Source organism: Phyllobates terribilis, unplaced genomic scaffold (assembly GCF_046119375.1).
Source record: "Phyllobates terribilis strain yellow unplaced genomic scaffold, ASM4611937v1 Scaffold_1__5_contigs__length_1240528914, whole genome shotgun sequence".
Taxonomy (NCBI): domain Eukaryota; kingdom Metazoa; phylum Chordata; class Amphibia; order Anura; family Dendrobatidae; genus Phyllobates; species Phyllobates terribilis.
In genome coordinates this window covers 297,077,977-297,096,469 of record NW_027362761.1, presented here as the reverse complement: position 1 = coordinate 297,096,469, position 18,493 = coordinate 297,077,977, and the positions used below count along the sequence as shown (strand labels likewise).

At 41.2% G+C, this 18,493-nt stretch overlaps 1 protein-coding gene across 1 annotated transcript in view; it reads left to right on the top strand.

The window, feature by feature from the left end:
• Positions 1 to 18,493, top strand: part of PRODH (proline dehydrogenase 1) — a 159,044-nt gene that overhangs the window by 61,575 nt on the left and 78,976 nt on the right. Inside the window, exons 3-5 of the mRNA XM_073673295.1 lie at positions 4,637 to 4,671; positions 16,557 to 16,706; positions 18,254 to 18,318. Coding sequence (XP_073529396.1) covers positions 4,637 to 4,671; positions 16,557 to 16,706; positions 18,254 to 18,318 — 250 coding nt within the window. The remainder of the gene's footprint in view (positions 1 to 4,636; positions 4,672 to 16,556; positions 16,707 to 18,253; positions 18,319 to 18,493) is intronic.

Here is an 18,493-nt window from a genome sequence, read left to right as displayed (position 1 = left end):
TGACAGTACTACTAGAGGAGAGGTAGTTTTGTAACAAGACAACTCGACTCTGCTGTATATATATTATAATGCGCACACAACTTTTTTTTTTTTTTTCCCAGGAAGTAATATTAACCGGTTCCCAACTGCCCACTGTAGATGAACATCGGTGCTTGCTGGGCTCTGTGCATCGCCAACGTTTGTTTATGGTCAGCAGTCTCGCAACGGTCAGGACTCCAGATGACCTCACCGGGACCTGATTCGATCAGGTCCCCATGATGTTAACCCGCTCCCATCTTCTAGATGCCGCGATTAATAGTGATCATGGCATTTTAGAAGATGGTGACAGACTATTTTGCGTTGATCGGGATCACCACGTAACTTTATAACGTGGGGTTTCCATTGCAGAACGCTGGCTGTGACCCCTGACTTCTTCGAGACCTTATTTGTTCAGGTCCTGATGATGTTAGTGTCTTGCCAGCCAATGAGGGCGATCACTGGGAAAGTTTTCTGTAGTAACCAACTTTCCCGGGCGAGCTGCCTCATAAAAACGCTGTTTCTCCTCTGATTTCCTGTCAGTGAGAGCTCAGAAGAGAAACAGTGTCACAAGTGCTGCTGACAAGAGCTGTGTCAGTCAGCGATCTTGCTATGAAGTTAAAAAAAAAACATAAAATTAGGCTAGGGTTAGGCTTGATCGCAATTGTGTTAACAACAATAATTTGATGATCGCCTTGTCAATAAATATAAAAACGAATAAAATGGCCCGTTCGTTTCCTACTGCAGTAGAGACGTATGCCTTTTTTGTTCTGTCAGTGAAGAAAGTGCAATGTCAGATGGATATGTGGATTTCAAGGGCTTTAATTGCAGTGACAGCGATAGCTCAGAATTGAGCAGTGATTCTGGTCCATCCTCAAACACAAGGACCAGTACAACAAGAGGGGCAAATAGCGCTACTGGAGAAACCTCTCCAAATCAGGGAACACTGCCCAGTACAAGTGCTGTCCCTGGTACTAGTGAATTATGCTAGATCAAATTTATGGATGACAACTAATGTTCCGGAAATGTAAAAAAATTTAGGACTTACATTTGCCATGGGGCTTGTTAAAAAAACGAGCATTCGGTCCGTCCTATTTGTCCAACCACCCTGTTCAGCCACCTCTGTTTTCTGTCGTTCTTCCTAGGAACCGTTATGAAATGCTCATGAGATTTTGGCATTTTAACGACAATAGTCAATGCCTGCCCAGAAATGCCCCAGAACATTACAAATTCTATTAAATCAGACCCATCATTGAAGACTTGGCAGAAAAGTTCATAAGGCTCTACACCCCAACACAAAACATTTCTATTGATGAGTCCCTTGTAAAATTCAAAGGAAGATTGCACCTCAAGCAATTTAAGAGGGCAAGGTTCGGAATAAAGCTGTATAAAATATGTATCCAGTTGAACTCTTGCACATCAGCTTTTCGCATTTGAGGGGAAAAATGGCCAACTAAACCCACCAGGATGTCCTACTTAATACACCAGCATACCCCTATTTAAAAGCCTAGTTGAATACACCATAGGAGCTTGTGGGACCATTCATTAAAACAGTCAGTGCTTTCCACACATCATTGATCAATGTAAAGTTCCAAAAGGGGCAGTCAGGGGCTGTACGCAATGGATGGCTTCTTGCCCTCAAGTATAAGGATAAGAAGGATATTTTTATCCTCAGCTCGATCCACACTGATGCCACAAGAGCCACTGTAGAGCTAGGATCCACTACTCTGAAGCAAAAACCTGTGTCAGTCATAGACTACAACAAATACATGGGGGGTGTAGACCTTGCAGACCAGGCTCTACAGCCATACCAGGTATCCAGAAAATTATATACCTGATATAAAAGTTAGTTATTTATTTGTTTCAGGTGGCCATATATAATTCTTTTGTGTTATACAAAAAAGCAGGAAATTCAGATACTTTCCATGATTATCAGGAAAAGGTAATTGAAATCTTGCTTTTGAAAATGTTAGCCCCGCTCATCCTTTAGAATCTGAGGATGTGAAAAGACTCACTGAGCGACATTTTATTGCACTCATTCCAGCAACAGAAACCAGAAAGAAGCCCCAGAGAAGATGTTGTGTATGTTCCAAGAGAGGAATGAGGCATGATACCCGCTACTATTGCCCACAATGCCCATAATTGCCAGCCTTATGCCTCATTGACTGACTGCTTTAAAATCTTCCATACAGAACCACGTTTTTAAACTGTATTAATTTATCCCATTTTGTCATTCAAGCAATTGGTTTATTTCGTGAATGACACATTCGAGTAGAGCTCACTTAACAATTTCCAGGGGTGGGAGGGAGGCGGGGAAGTTTCTCCAGAATATAACACTTTCACTGTGTGCTTGTTCTGGAAATCATACATGGAGTTAAAATGGTCAGTAAACCTATAGATGAATTCTCAGAGGGGTGTCATTTCTAAAATAGACTCGCATCAGGGGGGATTCTGCAGTTGTGGCACTTAGCGGTTCTGAAAAGTGCTAGAACGGCAGACTCCCCCCTGAAGTGACCCCCATTTTGGAAATGACACCCCTGTGGGAATTCATCCATGGGTGTAGCGACCATTTACCCATCTATCTATTTTCCTATTTAAAATCTGAAGTTAAAACAAAATTTTAGTGGTAATTTTTTTTTTTTCACCGCCCAGTGGTATAAATTTCTATGGAACAGCTGTGGTGTATGCTCACTGCACCACTAGATGAATTCATTTAGAGGAGTAGGTTGTAAAATGCGGTCACTTTTGGGGGTTCTGCTGCTCTGGCACCTACAGGGGTCTGACAATGTGACATGTTGCCCACAAACCTTTCCAAAATCTTCTCTCCAATATGGTGCGCCTTCACTTCTGAGCTTTGCTGTGGCTGAAATGTAGTTTCCAACCACATATGGGGTATCTGCATATTCAGGAGAAATTGCACAACAAATTTTGGGGCGCATTTTTTCTTCCTACCCTTTGTGAATATAAAAAAATTGTGGCTAAAATAGCATTTTTGTGGGAATTTTTTTTTTTTTTTTTTTTAATTTTCACGGCTCAACATTATAAAATTCTGTGAAGCCCCTGGGGGGGGGGGGGGGGGGTTCAAGGTGCTCACCACACATCTAGATAAATTCCTTGAAGGGTCTAGTTTCCAAAATGGGGTCACTTGTTCGGGCTTTCCAAACAAGATATGGAGTTCGCTATTAATGCCAGCCAATTTTTGCATTCCAAAAGTCAAATGGTGCTCCTTCCCTTCCAAGCCCTGCCGTGCTCCCAGACAGTAGTTTTTCACCACATATTGGGGTATCAGCGTTCTCCAGAGAAATTGCACAACAAATGTTGTGGTCCATTTTTTTTCTTTCTACCCTTGCAAAAATGAAAAATTTGGGGCTAAAGTAACAGTTTTGTGGAAAAAAGTTAAACTTTTTATTTTTTCCTTCCACATTCTATTAATTCCTGTGGAACACCTGAAGGGTTAATAAACTTCTTGAATGTGGTTTTGAGCACCTTGAGGGGTGCAGTTTTTATAATGGTGTCACTTTTGGGTGTTCTCTGTCATATAGGGCCCTCAAAGTCACTTCAAATGTAATGTGGTCCCTAAAAAAAAAAAAAAATGTTTTTGTAAATTTTGTTGGAAAAATTAGAAATTGCTGTTCAACTTTTAACCCTTCTAACTTCCTAACAAAAAAAATTTGTGCTGATGTAGACATGTGGGAAATGTTATTTATTAACTATTTTGTGTGACTTAACTCTCTGGTTTAAGGACATAAAATTGAAAAATTAAAAGTTTGAAAATTGCAAAATTTTCTAACTTTTCGCCAAATTTCCGATGTTTTCAGAAATAAACGCAAGTTATATTGAACAACTTTTACCACTAATATGAAGTACAATATGTCACGAAAGAACAGTCTCAGAATCAGTGGGATCCCTTGAAGCTTTCCAGAGTTGCCACATAAAGTGACAGTGGACAGAATTGAAAAAATTGGCCTGGTCACGAAGGCGAAAACCAGCTCTGGTGCGAAAGGGTTAAACAAAATTTGTTTTCAAGCCTATAGCAAGTATGCAGTACGCGTTACCATTTTTAAATAATTTTGACCAGAAACTGCACACAGTCAGGTGATATAACCCAAGATAGCTGAAATTTTGCTGCTGTAAAGAGAACCTGTCAATTTATTCATGCTGCCCGAACCACGGGCATCCTGATTCGGACACTGGCTACTTTATTACAGCCGTTCATGTATTACGCTAAATGCTACTTTGTTTCAGAAAAAGCCTACTTTGAAAACTAACGTCTTGGGTGACTAGTCCAAGTTCACTATTCAATCCCAATTCACTAGATGGACAATTTCTCAACCATAGGAAGAAACAGGTCTGCCTAGGGGAGTGGGGCAATGAGAAGCTGGCAGGAACCTGCCTTGGACTAGTCATCTGAGATGTATAGGCCGTAGTTGGGGCTTCAGAAACGGCTTGACGCAGAACAGGGGATTTTTATACGTTGTAAAGAAACGAAAACAGTCCCATTAAATAGAACAATTGAAACGTCTATAGTACACACTGGCTCTTATGTTTATTTTATTTATTTGTGTAGAATGTTTTATGGTTTTGTTTTTTTCTGACTTTGCATTTTGCTTTTGTCTTCCAGATCATCTACTGCTGAAGCTGAAAAGGAAAATCTTGGTAAGATTTATTCTGGTATCTTTTTGATAGTCCTTGGAGTATGTACAAATAAAATTGGATTTAGATCAGTATTGGTCAGACTGCAAAGGGCAATGGTTCTGGTGTCCTAATCCCACACTGGCTTCAGATTACATCACCCTACTGAAGATGTTTGGACTCTTCCAGTGAATCTCGGCGCCCGCATGTTATCTCATTCTGAACTCGTATTACACATGTCCTGCCTGACTTTTTAAAATAGTATCAGCACTGTCCAGTTCTAGCTGCTTTCAGGTAGTGTAGGTAGTAAAGGGAAAAACAAACTACTGTATATGCAGCTCAGTACAATGTCATGTGCAACTGATTTAAAGGTTTATTCTAAGTTCTAGCTGTGGACTTGTTCACCTCCAGGCACATTCTTCTCTATCTAAAACTGCAGATTGTCCACTCTCCTGGCATGTTTTTAATTCCTGCAGGTATATAGTCTTGCAGTGCTTCCTGGCTGCCTTAATGAATGTGTGACTACCAGGAGAACATGAACTTATTTCCTCTTGGTAGTCACCGGCTATCAGTCACTGAGCGGCTTCTGTCATCGCTCCCTATAGTGTGAGCTGTAAATACACCCTGGCACTTTTTGACAACTCGCTCTGTAGCGCATCTACGAAGAGCATGCTGTCGATCAAAATGCTGGGGCGTGTTTTTTCCCTGTTGTCAATTCTCATATTTCCAGGAGGAATGTCATGAGCACAGTTGTTAGAAAACCTGTTTTAAGCATTGTGACTCCATGTACAAAGCAACGATTTGCTTGGACATTACAAGAGAGCTGTTAAGGATACTGTAATATTAGTACCGCAAACACCCGACATACCTAAGCTTAGTCAGCGTGATGCACCTAAAATTAATATTCTGCTTACTCAATTCTTAGTGCTTACTGTTTTCTTCTTAGGAGTTGTCACCCAAACCTCAAATGACCTTCCTGGGATTATCACCTGAAGTTACCCTCTCATGAATAGCACATTTATTTATGCACTGCTACGTTATTCTTGCTCGCTGCATAAGTAAGGGCTGTTCACTCGGCATTTGTGGTGCAAGTTGGGAGAGTTTCCTAATGCAATCCTATCACAGAATCCTCTCACCCATAGAATCCCATGTTACAATCGGGGGGAAAAAAATTGACTGGATGAAAATTTTTTTTTGCATGAAAGGCTGTTATCCGTATATAGTGGCCCAGCAAATGCCAAAAGGGTTATTTTTGTATACACCATGGTGGATCGGGGCCTATATATTTTGCATAACAGCAAGGAACATTCCATTTCCCAAATGGTATGGGCCTTTAAGAGTAACTATTGTGTTTAATTTTATTTCATAAATCAATAACACACCTTTAGAAATAAGCAACTTTGTAATAAATTTTATCCGAGAAATTTGCTTCTTTCTCTTTCTTGATTGATCTCGCGCTTTCATTATATGGATAACATCTGTATTCAGTGAAGATAGATGACAATTAGTGCTTATAAACTTCTCTGGGGAGGAGAAGGTGGGGAGGGAGATAGAGGCAGATACAGAAATACTCATGTGAGTTATACTGGAATGATTTGTTCTCCATAGAACTTTGAGCACCTACTCTCATGTCCTTTCTCCACAATGGGAAAATCTGGAGAATTGAGAACTTTGAGACTGAATGATCAGTCCAAGAGGAGAAAGAAGCGGATTTCTCTAAGGGTGCTTTCACATTGGGTTCTTTCCCACGTTTATTGATCCCGTCAGATCTTGCGTCCAAACCCCCACAAAACAGGATTAGGGAGTATGTGCTGACAGGGCAAGTAACTATAATGGTGCCAACCTAGTCAACGTGTGCTCTGCCTTGCATAATGTTCAGGCATACAGGCCTACAGGAGGCGTACATTCAGATGCAGTAGACAGCGTCTGAGTGCTTGTCTGCCTCCAGTAGGCATGTATACCCCAAAGCGATACATGACAGAGCACACATTGACTGACACGGTTTTATGGACTAATGAAATGAGTAACTCATGACGAGCCAGATGGATGGTCCCGTGTCTGAATCCGTAACGGGCACAGACCTCCACTACAATTGCCAAACTTACTTCCAGTTTTTAGAAGACACTTTCTTCAAGCCAGTGGTACAGTAAAGTCTGTATCTTTTAAGAAAACCATGATTTTCATGCAGGACAACATCGAATCACTCCTCAGATTGGCTGGCCAGTAAAGGTCTTAAAGATGAAAAAATAATGACATGGCCCCTTCCTCACCTGACCTAAACCCTATTGAGAACTTGTGGTTCCTTTTTATACGGTAGATTCACGGTGAAGGAAAACTGTACACCTCTGAATAGCCTGGGTGGCTGTGGTTGTTGCTGCCCAAAAAGTTGATCGTCAGCTGATTAAGAAACTGACGCTCCATGGATGGAAGGCTTATGACTGTTGTTGAAAAGAAGGGTGGCTAAATTGGTCATTGATATTTTGGGGGGAAATGTCAGAAATACTGTATTTTTTGCTTTATACGACGCACTTTTTTTCCTCCAGATTTGGGGGGGAAAAAAGGGGTGCATCTTAGAAAGCAAAATCACCTTACCGGCTGCAGTGGAGCGGGTCCCGGAGATGCGGACAGGGTGCCGGAAATGCTGCGGGGACAGGACAGAGCATGTCCGGCACCCCACAGAATCTCTGGCCTCAGCCAGCGGCAATCCTGGGACACCCCGCGCTACCAACACCGCCTCCCAGGTAAGCTGATTATAATACGCACCGGTTTATTAAAAAACATTTTTTTCTATTTTCCTCCACAAAATTTGGGGTGCATCTTATAATCCGCAAAATACGGTATATATTTTTGTACATTTCAAGCTGTTTGGTTTTCATTCAGTCATTAAGAGATCAAAATGAACAATTGAGATGGGCAAATTCACATTTTTCATTTCGTTGCATAATAATTCTCCACACACAGATATTCTCCTATGAAAGACAACCTCACTTTTTCTTTCTTAAATATTCATGTTTATTAACCTTTTGGATTAACCGACAGCTCTTAAGTTGTTCAATTATAAAATGAATCCTCAAAAATACAATTTTCCTAATAGTGCACACAGTATAAGGTACATTACACGTTTTCTATTGACTTATGGAAAAATAAATATCAAAACGTCTGTTACTCTTTAAAGGGAACCTGTCAGCTGATACATGCTGCCCAAACCTCGGGCATCGTGTTTCAGCCACTGGCTGTACGATCTCCGCCATGTAGGTTTGACTCTGAAACGCTACGGCGTTTCAGAGAAAAACATACTTTTAATAGCCACCGAGCCGCGATATTGACTAGTTGTAAAGACTGGTCCTTGACGGCTTCTCTCTCCCCCCATCCCCCTCCCATTGACAGTGACTGGCAAGCCTCTGTCTGCGTGTGTGTATAGGCAGAGGCATATCGGTCATTGTCAGCAGACAGGGAGAAGCCGCCGGCGGCTACTAAAAGTATATTCTTTGAAACATTGCAGCATTTCAGAGACAAGCATGCATGGCTGAGACGCTACAGCCAGTGACTGATACATGCTGCCTATGGTTTGGGCAGCATGTATTAGATGACAGGTTCCCTTTAAGCATATCGCTCACCTAACTATAACCCCTCTTGATTGATCTCAATAGTTTGTCGATTTTTGCCTCCTTACTTTGTTGGGAATCTAAATAAGCAGTAAACCTATTTTATTTCAAGGCATACAAACGCCAGTCTTGCTAGTAGACTAATTGTTATATAGGTTTGGTTACCAAAAGAAAACCTGAAACTTATTTTAAAAACCTTAGTGCACTCGAACCTCCATGGAATTCTAGGAAAATGTTACATAAATGCAAATGACGCAGACTTGTTTTTGTTCTTCAGATTATAATGAAATGTTTTAATAATGATTACCAGGTCTGTTATTGAAGACGGCACCAGCATTGCTGCATGTCCTTCATACAGTACTTACGGAAAGCAGCAGAACTTCAAGTCAGTCCGCATGCATAGCCGCCTGCTTTTGTTTGCTTGCGTTTGGGTAGTGATATTTGGTTTTCGTTGCTGGCTGTATACATCCTCTTCAGCCTCTGTCTACCCTGCTGTAACAAGGGAGGAGTAGTCATTCCTCACTGTTTATCACCATAAACTCGGTAAAAGTCTGCATTTTCCCAGTTAATGTAACAATAACTAATGTCAGGAGATGTAAAATTGGGCTCATAACAATGCATGAATAATAGATGTGGGTAAGTAATCCATGGGCGCTAGGTATCTTAGTTTTCTAGACTTTTTTTTTTCTACCAATTGACGAAATTGAGCAGTAAGTGTACTTCACAGAATAAGTCAAGAACAGGCAATGGCAAATGGTATCTAATCTAATAGTACTTGACATGTAGGCAGTCCGGCTGCCGGATCTCTGAAGAGATTCCTACTTCATATTGAAGAGCATGGCTGGTGAAGATTTCCTAACACTTGGAGACAGAACTATATTTTTGAGGCTTTATTCACAAATCCGTGTTTAAACACGTATGTGAAAAAAAGGTACCTGCCTAAGGCCTCATTCAGACGTAGGTGTTGTATCCATCATTTTCACTGGTACAACACGTACCCATTATAATCTATGGTGCTGATCACTTGTCCTTGCTGCTCACGGATCCTGACTGTGCAAAACATGCGGAGAAATATCCATTTTTTTTTCCCCAACAGCACAGATGACAAGGGCCAATAAAAGTCTATGGGTCCATGAAAAACACGTACAGCTCACAGATGGCATCAGTGTACAATCCATGTGTTGTTTGTGTTTATCATTACAAATTATCTTTATCCATACCGCAAAAACACTGATGGTAAAAACGGACATGCTGATGACACCAGTACCATTTTTCTTTTCACGTACGTGTTTAAACAGACGGGCGAACGAGGCCTCACATTGATTCAATAACTCAAATTAGAAAATAAAAATTTGCATAGACATCTACTAACTTCGACCAGAGCAGTAATGTCACAAAGTCATAAGCTCAACCTGTTCATATAGAGCCACCACATTGTGACACTAGAATGGTATTTTATAAAAACTGTGAAATAATTTTGGCTTGGTATAAATTTACAGGATTGGATAACAGGGATTGTCCAGCAGCAGAAAAATCTGGTTGCTGTTTATAAAATGTAAAAGAATTTAAACCAGGGCTGGCGACAGCCACAATGAGCCCCTTTTCACTTTTTTTCCTCCTTATTTTTTATGATCTCTAACTATTTTCCTGTATGAGGCTATGTGCCCACGTTGCAGAAATGAAGCGGAAAATTTGCGCTTCATTTCTGCATGTCCTTTCCCGGAAAAACGCATGCGGAATTTCGCAAGCGTTTTTCGCGCGTTTTCGACATGCGGAATTGCCATGCATTTTTTAAATGCATTGAAAAGGCAATTCCGCAAGCGGAAACGCAAAATTAAATGACATGCTGCGGATTTTTGTGCGCAACAAAAACGCTGCGGAAAAATTCGCAGCATGGGCATAGAACTTGCGGATTTTCATTGGGGACCATGGGGTGCGCATTGCCAAGCGTTTTACAAGCGTTTCTGCTGCGGAAACTCCGCATCAAATACACTTGTAAAACGCTACGTGGGCACACACCCTGAAGGTTCCCCCCCCCCCAGGATAATTTTGTATTTTTTCAGCAACACTATTCATTTAACCATTCAATGTATTTGAAAATGTGTAAAGGAAAAAAAAACTTTTGTTTTTGGGGTTTTGTTTTGAAGAAGTTCACTTTATGGTAAAAAAAGAACATGTTAACTTTATAATATGGGTTACATTGTTACCAAATTTATGTACTTTTCGTTTTGCTTACTAACCATATATTTATGTTCTGGGAAAGGGGGGGGTAATTTGAACTGTTTACATTTTTTTTTGTTTTATTAGTCCCACTATGGGACTTGAACCAGCAGTCTCTCTATCACTTGTACAATGCACTGCAATACTATAATATTGCTGTGTGCTCTAAAATTACTGACCACCTTTGAAGTTTCAGGCCTGGCTTCATAGTTAGTTATACAAACTTGGACACACAGCCCCTGACTTCCATAACAATGACATTGGCACCCCGCCATCACTTTGCCAATGGGCTTGTTGGGACACCTCCTCAATTTCAAACCTTTTAAATGCGGCTGCCATGATTCACAGAGGCGTCTAGGGCTTTCCTTCAGATATAGTGGTAATCTGACGGTGCATAGTTTTTAAATTATGCCTGGTGGCTCACTGGTAGTATGGTTACTTGAAGCAAATGTTTTCTCCTTGCAGCTGATCGCTTCCAGTCATCAGGCTACTGCAGGGATCTTTTGGCCACCAGCCCTTTTACTAATACACTTCAGTTTTTCAAATCTGATTGGACTGTCCAATTTCATAACCCCTTGGCTTTGAAACTTGCACTCCATTGTTCATTCTACCTTTAGGCAAGGAGCTTTCGTCCCCTCCTTATGATATATTGATGTACCTAGTTTGCTGGTCAGTTTATTAGCTAATCCAAACCCTCCTGTCTCTGCATCAGCTGAAATGGAGCAGGGGTCTATCTTATTAGCAGGACAGTCAGCCCCCTCTGTGTATGTCTCTAGTCATGTGCCGACAAACAGGAGAAGGAAGCTTGTTGTCAATCAGAAACATCAAAGAAGCAGTCTTCCTGGAGAAGAAGAAAGGGCCTGAAATGGGGCAATAGACAGATTTTTTTAAAAAAAATCTATAGTTAACGCCTAAATTTTACATTTGATAATTGTTTTTCTCTGCTTCTGGACAACCCCTTTCATTTGTCTTGTGCCCATTCAAGATGTGCAAAAATTTCTCCAACCCCGTTAGATGGCAGTTTATATTCCAGTGGCATAGGAACTTTAAATGTCCTGTGATCCTTCCTGGAGAAAGGTCTCTCTCCACACAGTCCGTTATGAACAGTGGGCATCCTACGCAAGTAGATTTTGCCGTTCTCGAGCTGTTTAAAGCATGATCCTTCTGTCCTTGTTTGAGTTTGCCCCTGACATGCCTGATTAGTAGACAATCTATGCAATGTGTTTTGTGTTTGCATCTTAGGAGACTTTGTAAGCTTCATTATGTTGCAAAGGTGTATGAATGATTTATTCTCTGTACACTGCTCAAGATATATGAAGAGTAACAAAACTTGTACTTCTGCACAAAAGTACTACCAAGAAGGGTCCGATCAGCAATCTGAGCCATTAATGAGACCTGAAGTAGGTTTCATACTAACTCTGGCTCAGTGTTATCACCGATTTTTGTTGCTTTAGAGGAGCCCATGTCCTCATGAAAGTTGGGCTCTCACCTGTCTATGGCATGTCAGGAGAAAATGCTTTACTAGATCTAAGAAAGCAGCCAAAAGTGAAGAACCTAAAGTCAATCACAACAGAATATCCAATTTTAATGGGAGTTTGTCAAAATGACTGTTAAAAGTACAGGCACTCAAGGAACCCATGTCGTGGTCAAAAAATTCAGTTCACCTGCTCACCTACTTATTTTCCATCTTTCCCTCCCCTCTTCCTTGATTGACACCTCCTGGCTTTACAGGAGTTAGTAAAGGACAGTGCTGGATGGGCAGGTGCTGGAACTGTTTGGCTACACCAAGGGTGCACTAAGCGCCTGTACAAAGCTTGAACAGATTTTTGGACTGAAAGATTCCTTTTAAGTTAATCTAAAATTTGCATTACTGACAATGTTGAAGCATTCCCATCATGTAGTTTGGGTAATTAGGTGTAAACTTGGGGCAAGTAGGACTTAATACCATTACTACCTACTTCTGCTATAATGCTGGTGTCACTAATCCTAAGATTGCAATATATTGTATATAGTAACATGTGATCCTGAAGAACTGAACTTGGGGACGGCAGTTGTTAACTTACACATTCATGCTTACAGTACACTATGTAATGTTTCTTACTTAATATGGCTGTACCTATTATCGCTTTGGTATATCATTGCCTAGTATATCTGCATATATTCAAAAGATATAGTGTAATAGTTTATAAAATAATGTTTGGTTGCGTGCATCTCATTTCTAAAGGCTTTTTCTAGTAAAGCATATGGCCGTTCCAGCTTATCTGTCTACTTAATGGGCCATTTGTGTGTTCTCCAAGCCTCTCTTGGTCACAGGGCTCATACTTAAGTTATAACACATCCCATTATAAATAGTGGCCCTTCGATTTTTCAATGTCTCATATTTGCTAAATTATTCAGTACCCACCATGAACAAGTTTTGTCTATTGTTAAAAATGACAAGTAATTTTAACGGTTCCTCTACCCTCTGATTTAAAGAGTGTGGGCAAAACATTATATAGTATGCCATAAAAAAAATTAAGTACTTCAAAGGTTATTCCAAGGATTGTAAGTTCCCCTTCCTCCTGTAACCATTGGATAGGGGCTAATTTACCGATTTCTGGAGGTCTGACCGTTGGCACTGCCAGTAATCTCAAGGATGGCGCTCTGCAGAACCCGGTCTTGAATGGAGAGGAGATGTGCATATTCTACCTTCTGCCCATTCATCTCCCAAGGGACATGACTGCTGGAAATAACAAATCCTGCTGGCTTACTACTGCAAGATTCTATACAATTTAATCCGTATACAGAATACAACTAGAATAATTTTCTGTGTATTTTATCTTGTACAGAATTGGTGATGCACAAAAAGGCAAGCTGATCATCGCCTTTTAATAAATGCACGCTGGAACATTGACTTGAAGAGACATGTATAACTTTGCTGCCTTTTAAATGCATTTGTTACATGTCCTATACTTCTGGCACGAAAAGAAAATCAGATAGTTATTGATCAGACTATGCTTTTCGGAATAGCAAGTATTTATTGTTCAGGCCCCAATAGCGTCTTAACCCCTTAGGAGTTAGAGAATCTATTTAAACAGAAGCCTGTATTTTCTAATAGACTGAAGCAATGAATCCTGTAAGAAATATACTATAGAATGAGATTTCCTTCTCTAATATAATCCCCTGTTTAAATCTATTTTAGCATAGAAAGCCAAGCTTTACATGGCGGCGCATTGTCAGTGAATTATCACACCAGCCAGCAAGTAAGGTTTGATAAGGGATTGCTGCAAAAAAAAAAGTTAGCTTTACTAACTGCATTGCCATGGGAAGCCGTAAAGTCCAGCCTTAATAAATCACCCATTTCTGACCTGTCTTAGCCGGGCACCAAGGGAACTTGAAAAATATATTTTTTTTGCAAGGGCAGGAGTGAATGTATAGCTCTTAATCACATTTGCGGACACAGTAATAAATGAAACCATGTCAGTCCTTTCGACATTTTGTAATGCAGCCAAAACCAATAACCTTGCTGATTATGACTTTTTAAAGGTTTGTTCTATGTCACTTTAAGTCCCTGGGCCTTTTCTTCATTTACAGTGAGGCTGTTTGGTCTACCATATACACTACACATGGGCTTGCATCATTTAGGGGCCCCGCAGAAGTTATTTACGTTTCCTATACTTTCTACATTTCACCTTTGGCTTCTGATACAGAACTCAAGGACTGAACAAAATAATGCCGACTTTAGAAGCAATGTGGTCATATCTTGCCTATGAACCATAAAGAAACCTCTTTAGCATGAGTCATTTTGTTTTACTGTTTTACCCAAAGAGAGTAATAACAAATATACTGTATATATACACTGCTCAAAAAAATAAAGGGAACACTCAAATAACACATCCTAGATCTGAATGAATGAAATATTCTCATTGAATACTTTGTTCTCTACAAAGTTGAATGTGCTGACAACAAAATCACACAAAAATCATCAATGGAAATCAAATTTATTAACCAATGGAGGCCTGGATTTGGAGTCACCCCCAAAATTAAAGTGGAAAAACACACTACAGGCTGATCCAACTTTGATGTAATGTCCTTAAAACAAGTCAAAATGAAGCTCCGTATTGTGTGTGGCCTCCACGTGCCTGTATGACCTCCCTACAACTCCTCGGCATGCTCCTGATGAGGTTGCGGATGGTCTCCTGTGGGATCTCCTCCTAGACCTGGACTAAAGCATCCGCCAACTCCTGGACAGTCTGTGGTGCAATGTGACGTTGGTGGATTGAGCGAGACATGGTGTCCCAGATGTGCTCAAACGGATTCAGGTCTGGGGAATGGGTGGGCCAGTCCATAGCTTCAATGCCTTCATCTTGCAGGAACTGCTGACACACTCCAGCCACATGAGGTCTGGCATTGTCCTGCATTAGGAGGAACCCAGGGCCAACCGCACCAGCATATGGTCTCACAAGGGGTCTGAGGATCTCATCTCGGTACCTAATGCCAGTCAGGCTACCTCTGGCGAGCACATGGAGGGCTGTGCGACCCTCCAAAGAAATGCCACCCCACACAATTACTGACACACTGCCAAACCGGTCATGCCAAAGGATGTTGCAGGCAGCAGATCGCTCTCCACGGCGTCTCCAGACTCTGTCAGGTCTGTCACATGTGTTCAATTTGACCCTGCTTTCATCTGTGAAGCGCAAAGGGCGCCAGTGACGACTTTGCCAATCCTGGTGTTCTGTGTTAAATGCCAAGCGTCCTGCACGGTGTTGGGCTGTGAGCACAACCCCCATCTGTGGACGTCGGGCCCTCATACCACCCTCATGGAGTCTGTTTATAACCGTTTGTGCAGACACATGCACATTTGTGGCCTGCTGGAGGTCATTTTGCAGGGCTTTGGCAGTGCTCCTCCTGTTCCTCCTTGCACAAAGGCGGAGGTAGCGGTCCTGCTGCTGGGTTTTTGCCCTCCTACGGCTCCCTCCCACGTCTCCTGGTGTACTGGCCTGTCTCCTGGTAGTGCCTCCAGCCTCTGGACACTACGCTGACAGACACAGCAAACCTTCTTGCCACAGCTCGCATTGATGTGCCATCCTGGATGAGCTGCACTACCTGAGTAACTTCTGTGGGTTGTAGAGTCCGTCTCATGCTACCACGAGTGTGAAAGCACAACAAACATTCAAAAGTGACCAAAACATCAGCCAGAAAGCATTGGTACTGAGATGTGGTCTGTGGTCCCCACCTGCAGAACCACTCCTTTATTGAGGGTGTCTTGATAATTGCCAATAATTTCCATCTATTGTCTATTCCATTTGCACAACAGCATGTGAAATTGATTGTCAATCAGTGTTGCTTCCTAAGTGGACAGTTTGATTTCACAGAAGTGTTATTTACTTGGAGTTATATTCTGTTGTTTGTGTTCCCTTTATTTTTTTGAGCAGTGTATATTGCTTAGATCGAAGCTGCAAAACTGATCTTTATTTGTTAATATGTTGTCGTTTAAGGGTCCCCTCACAGTCTGAGTCTTTGGCAGCAGTGGTCACAAGAAAATTAAGCAGTCACTGGGCATCGCCAGTGACCGTAAATACGGCATGTAACCGCTAGGGAGAGACCATTAGTGCATTGCGGGATTAAATGCAGGGGTAATTGCTTGGGTGTTGTGTGTTTTAATACAGAATCTGATCACTTTAGAAACCATTATAATTTTAATCAAAATCAACAGAAAACTAACTGGAGATTATACAAATTCAGCTGACAGCATTTGGTTTGCCTAATTTATAATGACATTATAGTCTCGGTGGGAGAAAACAAATATGGCCTGTACTCTCCTCCTGGATTGGTGCCGCTCATCCATACTTGTTACTATGTTCACCGCTGGTCTCCTCACATAGTCATGTGATAGTTTTCGCTAATCAGCATCTGCTGATTGGCTGCAGCCTACAGTTTCAATCCGAACAGGAACTCCTGTAAAGACTTATTCTTTCCAGTGGTTTCCCTACAGCCCATTTTCTATTCTCAGATAACTCCTAATATTAAAGGCAAACGAAGACTAGATTTTACATATAATTCCTAGATGTCATAGTCATTGTACAATATCCTTTGTTTTTTAAGGTACAGTGCAACGAGAGAAAAAATACCAAGTACAGCCTGGATTTGGTGACAGACGTGGTGGCGTGATCAGTGCCAGAACATATTTTTATGCTGATGAAGCAAAATGTGATCATCATATGGAAACCTTTCTGAAATGCATTGAGGCTTCTGGTGAGTGTACAAGCCGTAATACGTAACAATTGTGATACTGCCGGTAATCGTTATAGACATTGTATTGTAAACACGTTATAGTCACCGGTGTAGCGCAGAGCTCTAACTAGGCTTTCTCGTCCAGGGCAAACATTTAGTTTTCTGCCTTAGCTTTGTATTTAAATGCCTTTTCCAAGGCAAAATGGCACATGCCCTTGTTGTCCCCTTCCGAGCTGCACCACTGACATAGGGTGTTAGTTGCAGACAAGGAATAAACTTATTGGTACTCTTCCCCAAACCTCAACCTTTTTATCATTGTGCAGTTTTAGGTAAAAAAAAAAAAATAAATAAATTTAACAATACAAATGTAGACATAATCATTTTTTTTTCCTTGGGTTCAAAATTCTGTTCTGATACTTTAATGATGAAAATGTTATTTCCACTTAAAAACTTTTGTAATTGTAAAATGGTAAAATAAAACAGGCAGTCTGCCCTCCCCCAAACCAGCACCGGCTCCCCCCTCTGTTCCTATCTCTGTTTTCACCGCATTGTTGATGTCACATTAATGGCTGCAACCAAAGATCCCCATGATTGTGTATTGGGGAAAGAACCTAAGCAAAAGGAAAGAGTAAAACGCAGTGTTTTGTGGGCTATGCTGGGTCCAAAGCAAACTTGGTTGACCAGGAAATTCGAAAAAGGGGAATTTTATTGACAACGTGTTTTGGAGTTGGTCTAAAGGCCCCGTCACACTTGGCAACGCTGCAACGATCCTGACAACGATACGACCTGTCAGGGATCGTTGCTGTGTCGCTATGTGGTCGCTGGTGAGCTGTCAAACAGGCAGGCTCACCAACGATCAGGGGAGCAGCGACATCGTGGAAAGAATCTTTCCACGATGTCCTGCTCCTGGCTGCCAGCCTGCTGAAGCAGGAGCAGGCTGGTAACCATGATAAACATCGGGTTACTAGGTGTGCGTGTGCCCCTAGTAACCCGTTGTTTATCATAGTTACCACTCTGCTACAGTGAGCGGGAGGTTACCACTCACTTTAGCAGGCTCGTAACCATGATAAACATCGGGTTACTAGGGGCACACGCGCACCTAGTAACCCGATGTTTATCATGGTTACCACTCTGCTACGTGAGCGGGAGGTTACTGTATAACCCCACCCACACCACTGATTGACAACTTTCTGCCTCTGCACAGTGTACACAGAAAGGTATCAATCAGTGGGGAATGCGGGGTTACACAGAGCTCAAGAATATGGAGGACTACATGGCACAAGACAACTAGTCCTCTAGTGATCTCCTGCTGATAAAGCGTTGATTTTTTTTATTGATACAAAAAGGAGCCAGTAAATGACACATTGCAGGTCTCTTTCCCTACATCATGCTGCTCAGATTAAATAGCAAAAGCCTGCTGACAGATTCCCTTTAAGAATTTTTACCTATTCTGCAAAAATCCAAATTTGTGAAATATATATATATATATATATATATATATATATAATATAATATATATATATATATATATATATATATATAATATAAATATTTTTTTTTTCTTCCAGGGGGAAGTTCTGAGGATGGATTTTCTGCAATAAAGCTGACTGCGTTAGGAAGACCTCAATTTCTGGTAATCTAATTCTCTCGCTCACAATATATTTCTGTTTTGTGAGGATTGAAAACCACCTCTAGCAAAACTTTCTAGAATTGTCAATGTTCAGCATTATCTGTCCTTTGGGGGAGATCCCCCTAATCCCACTATTATAGTGGCATCAACATTTTCAGCAGCCCTTTACAGTTCAGAG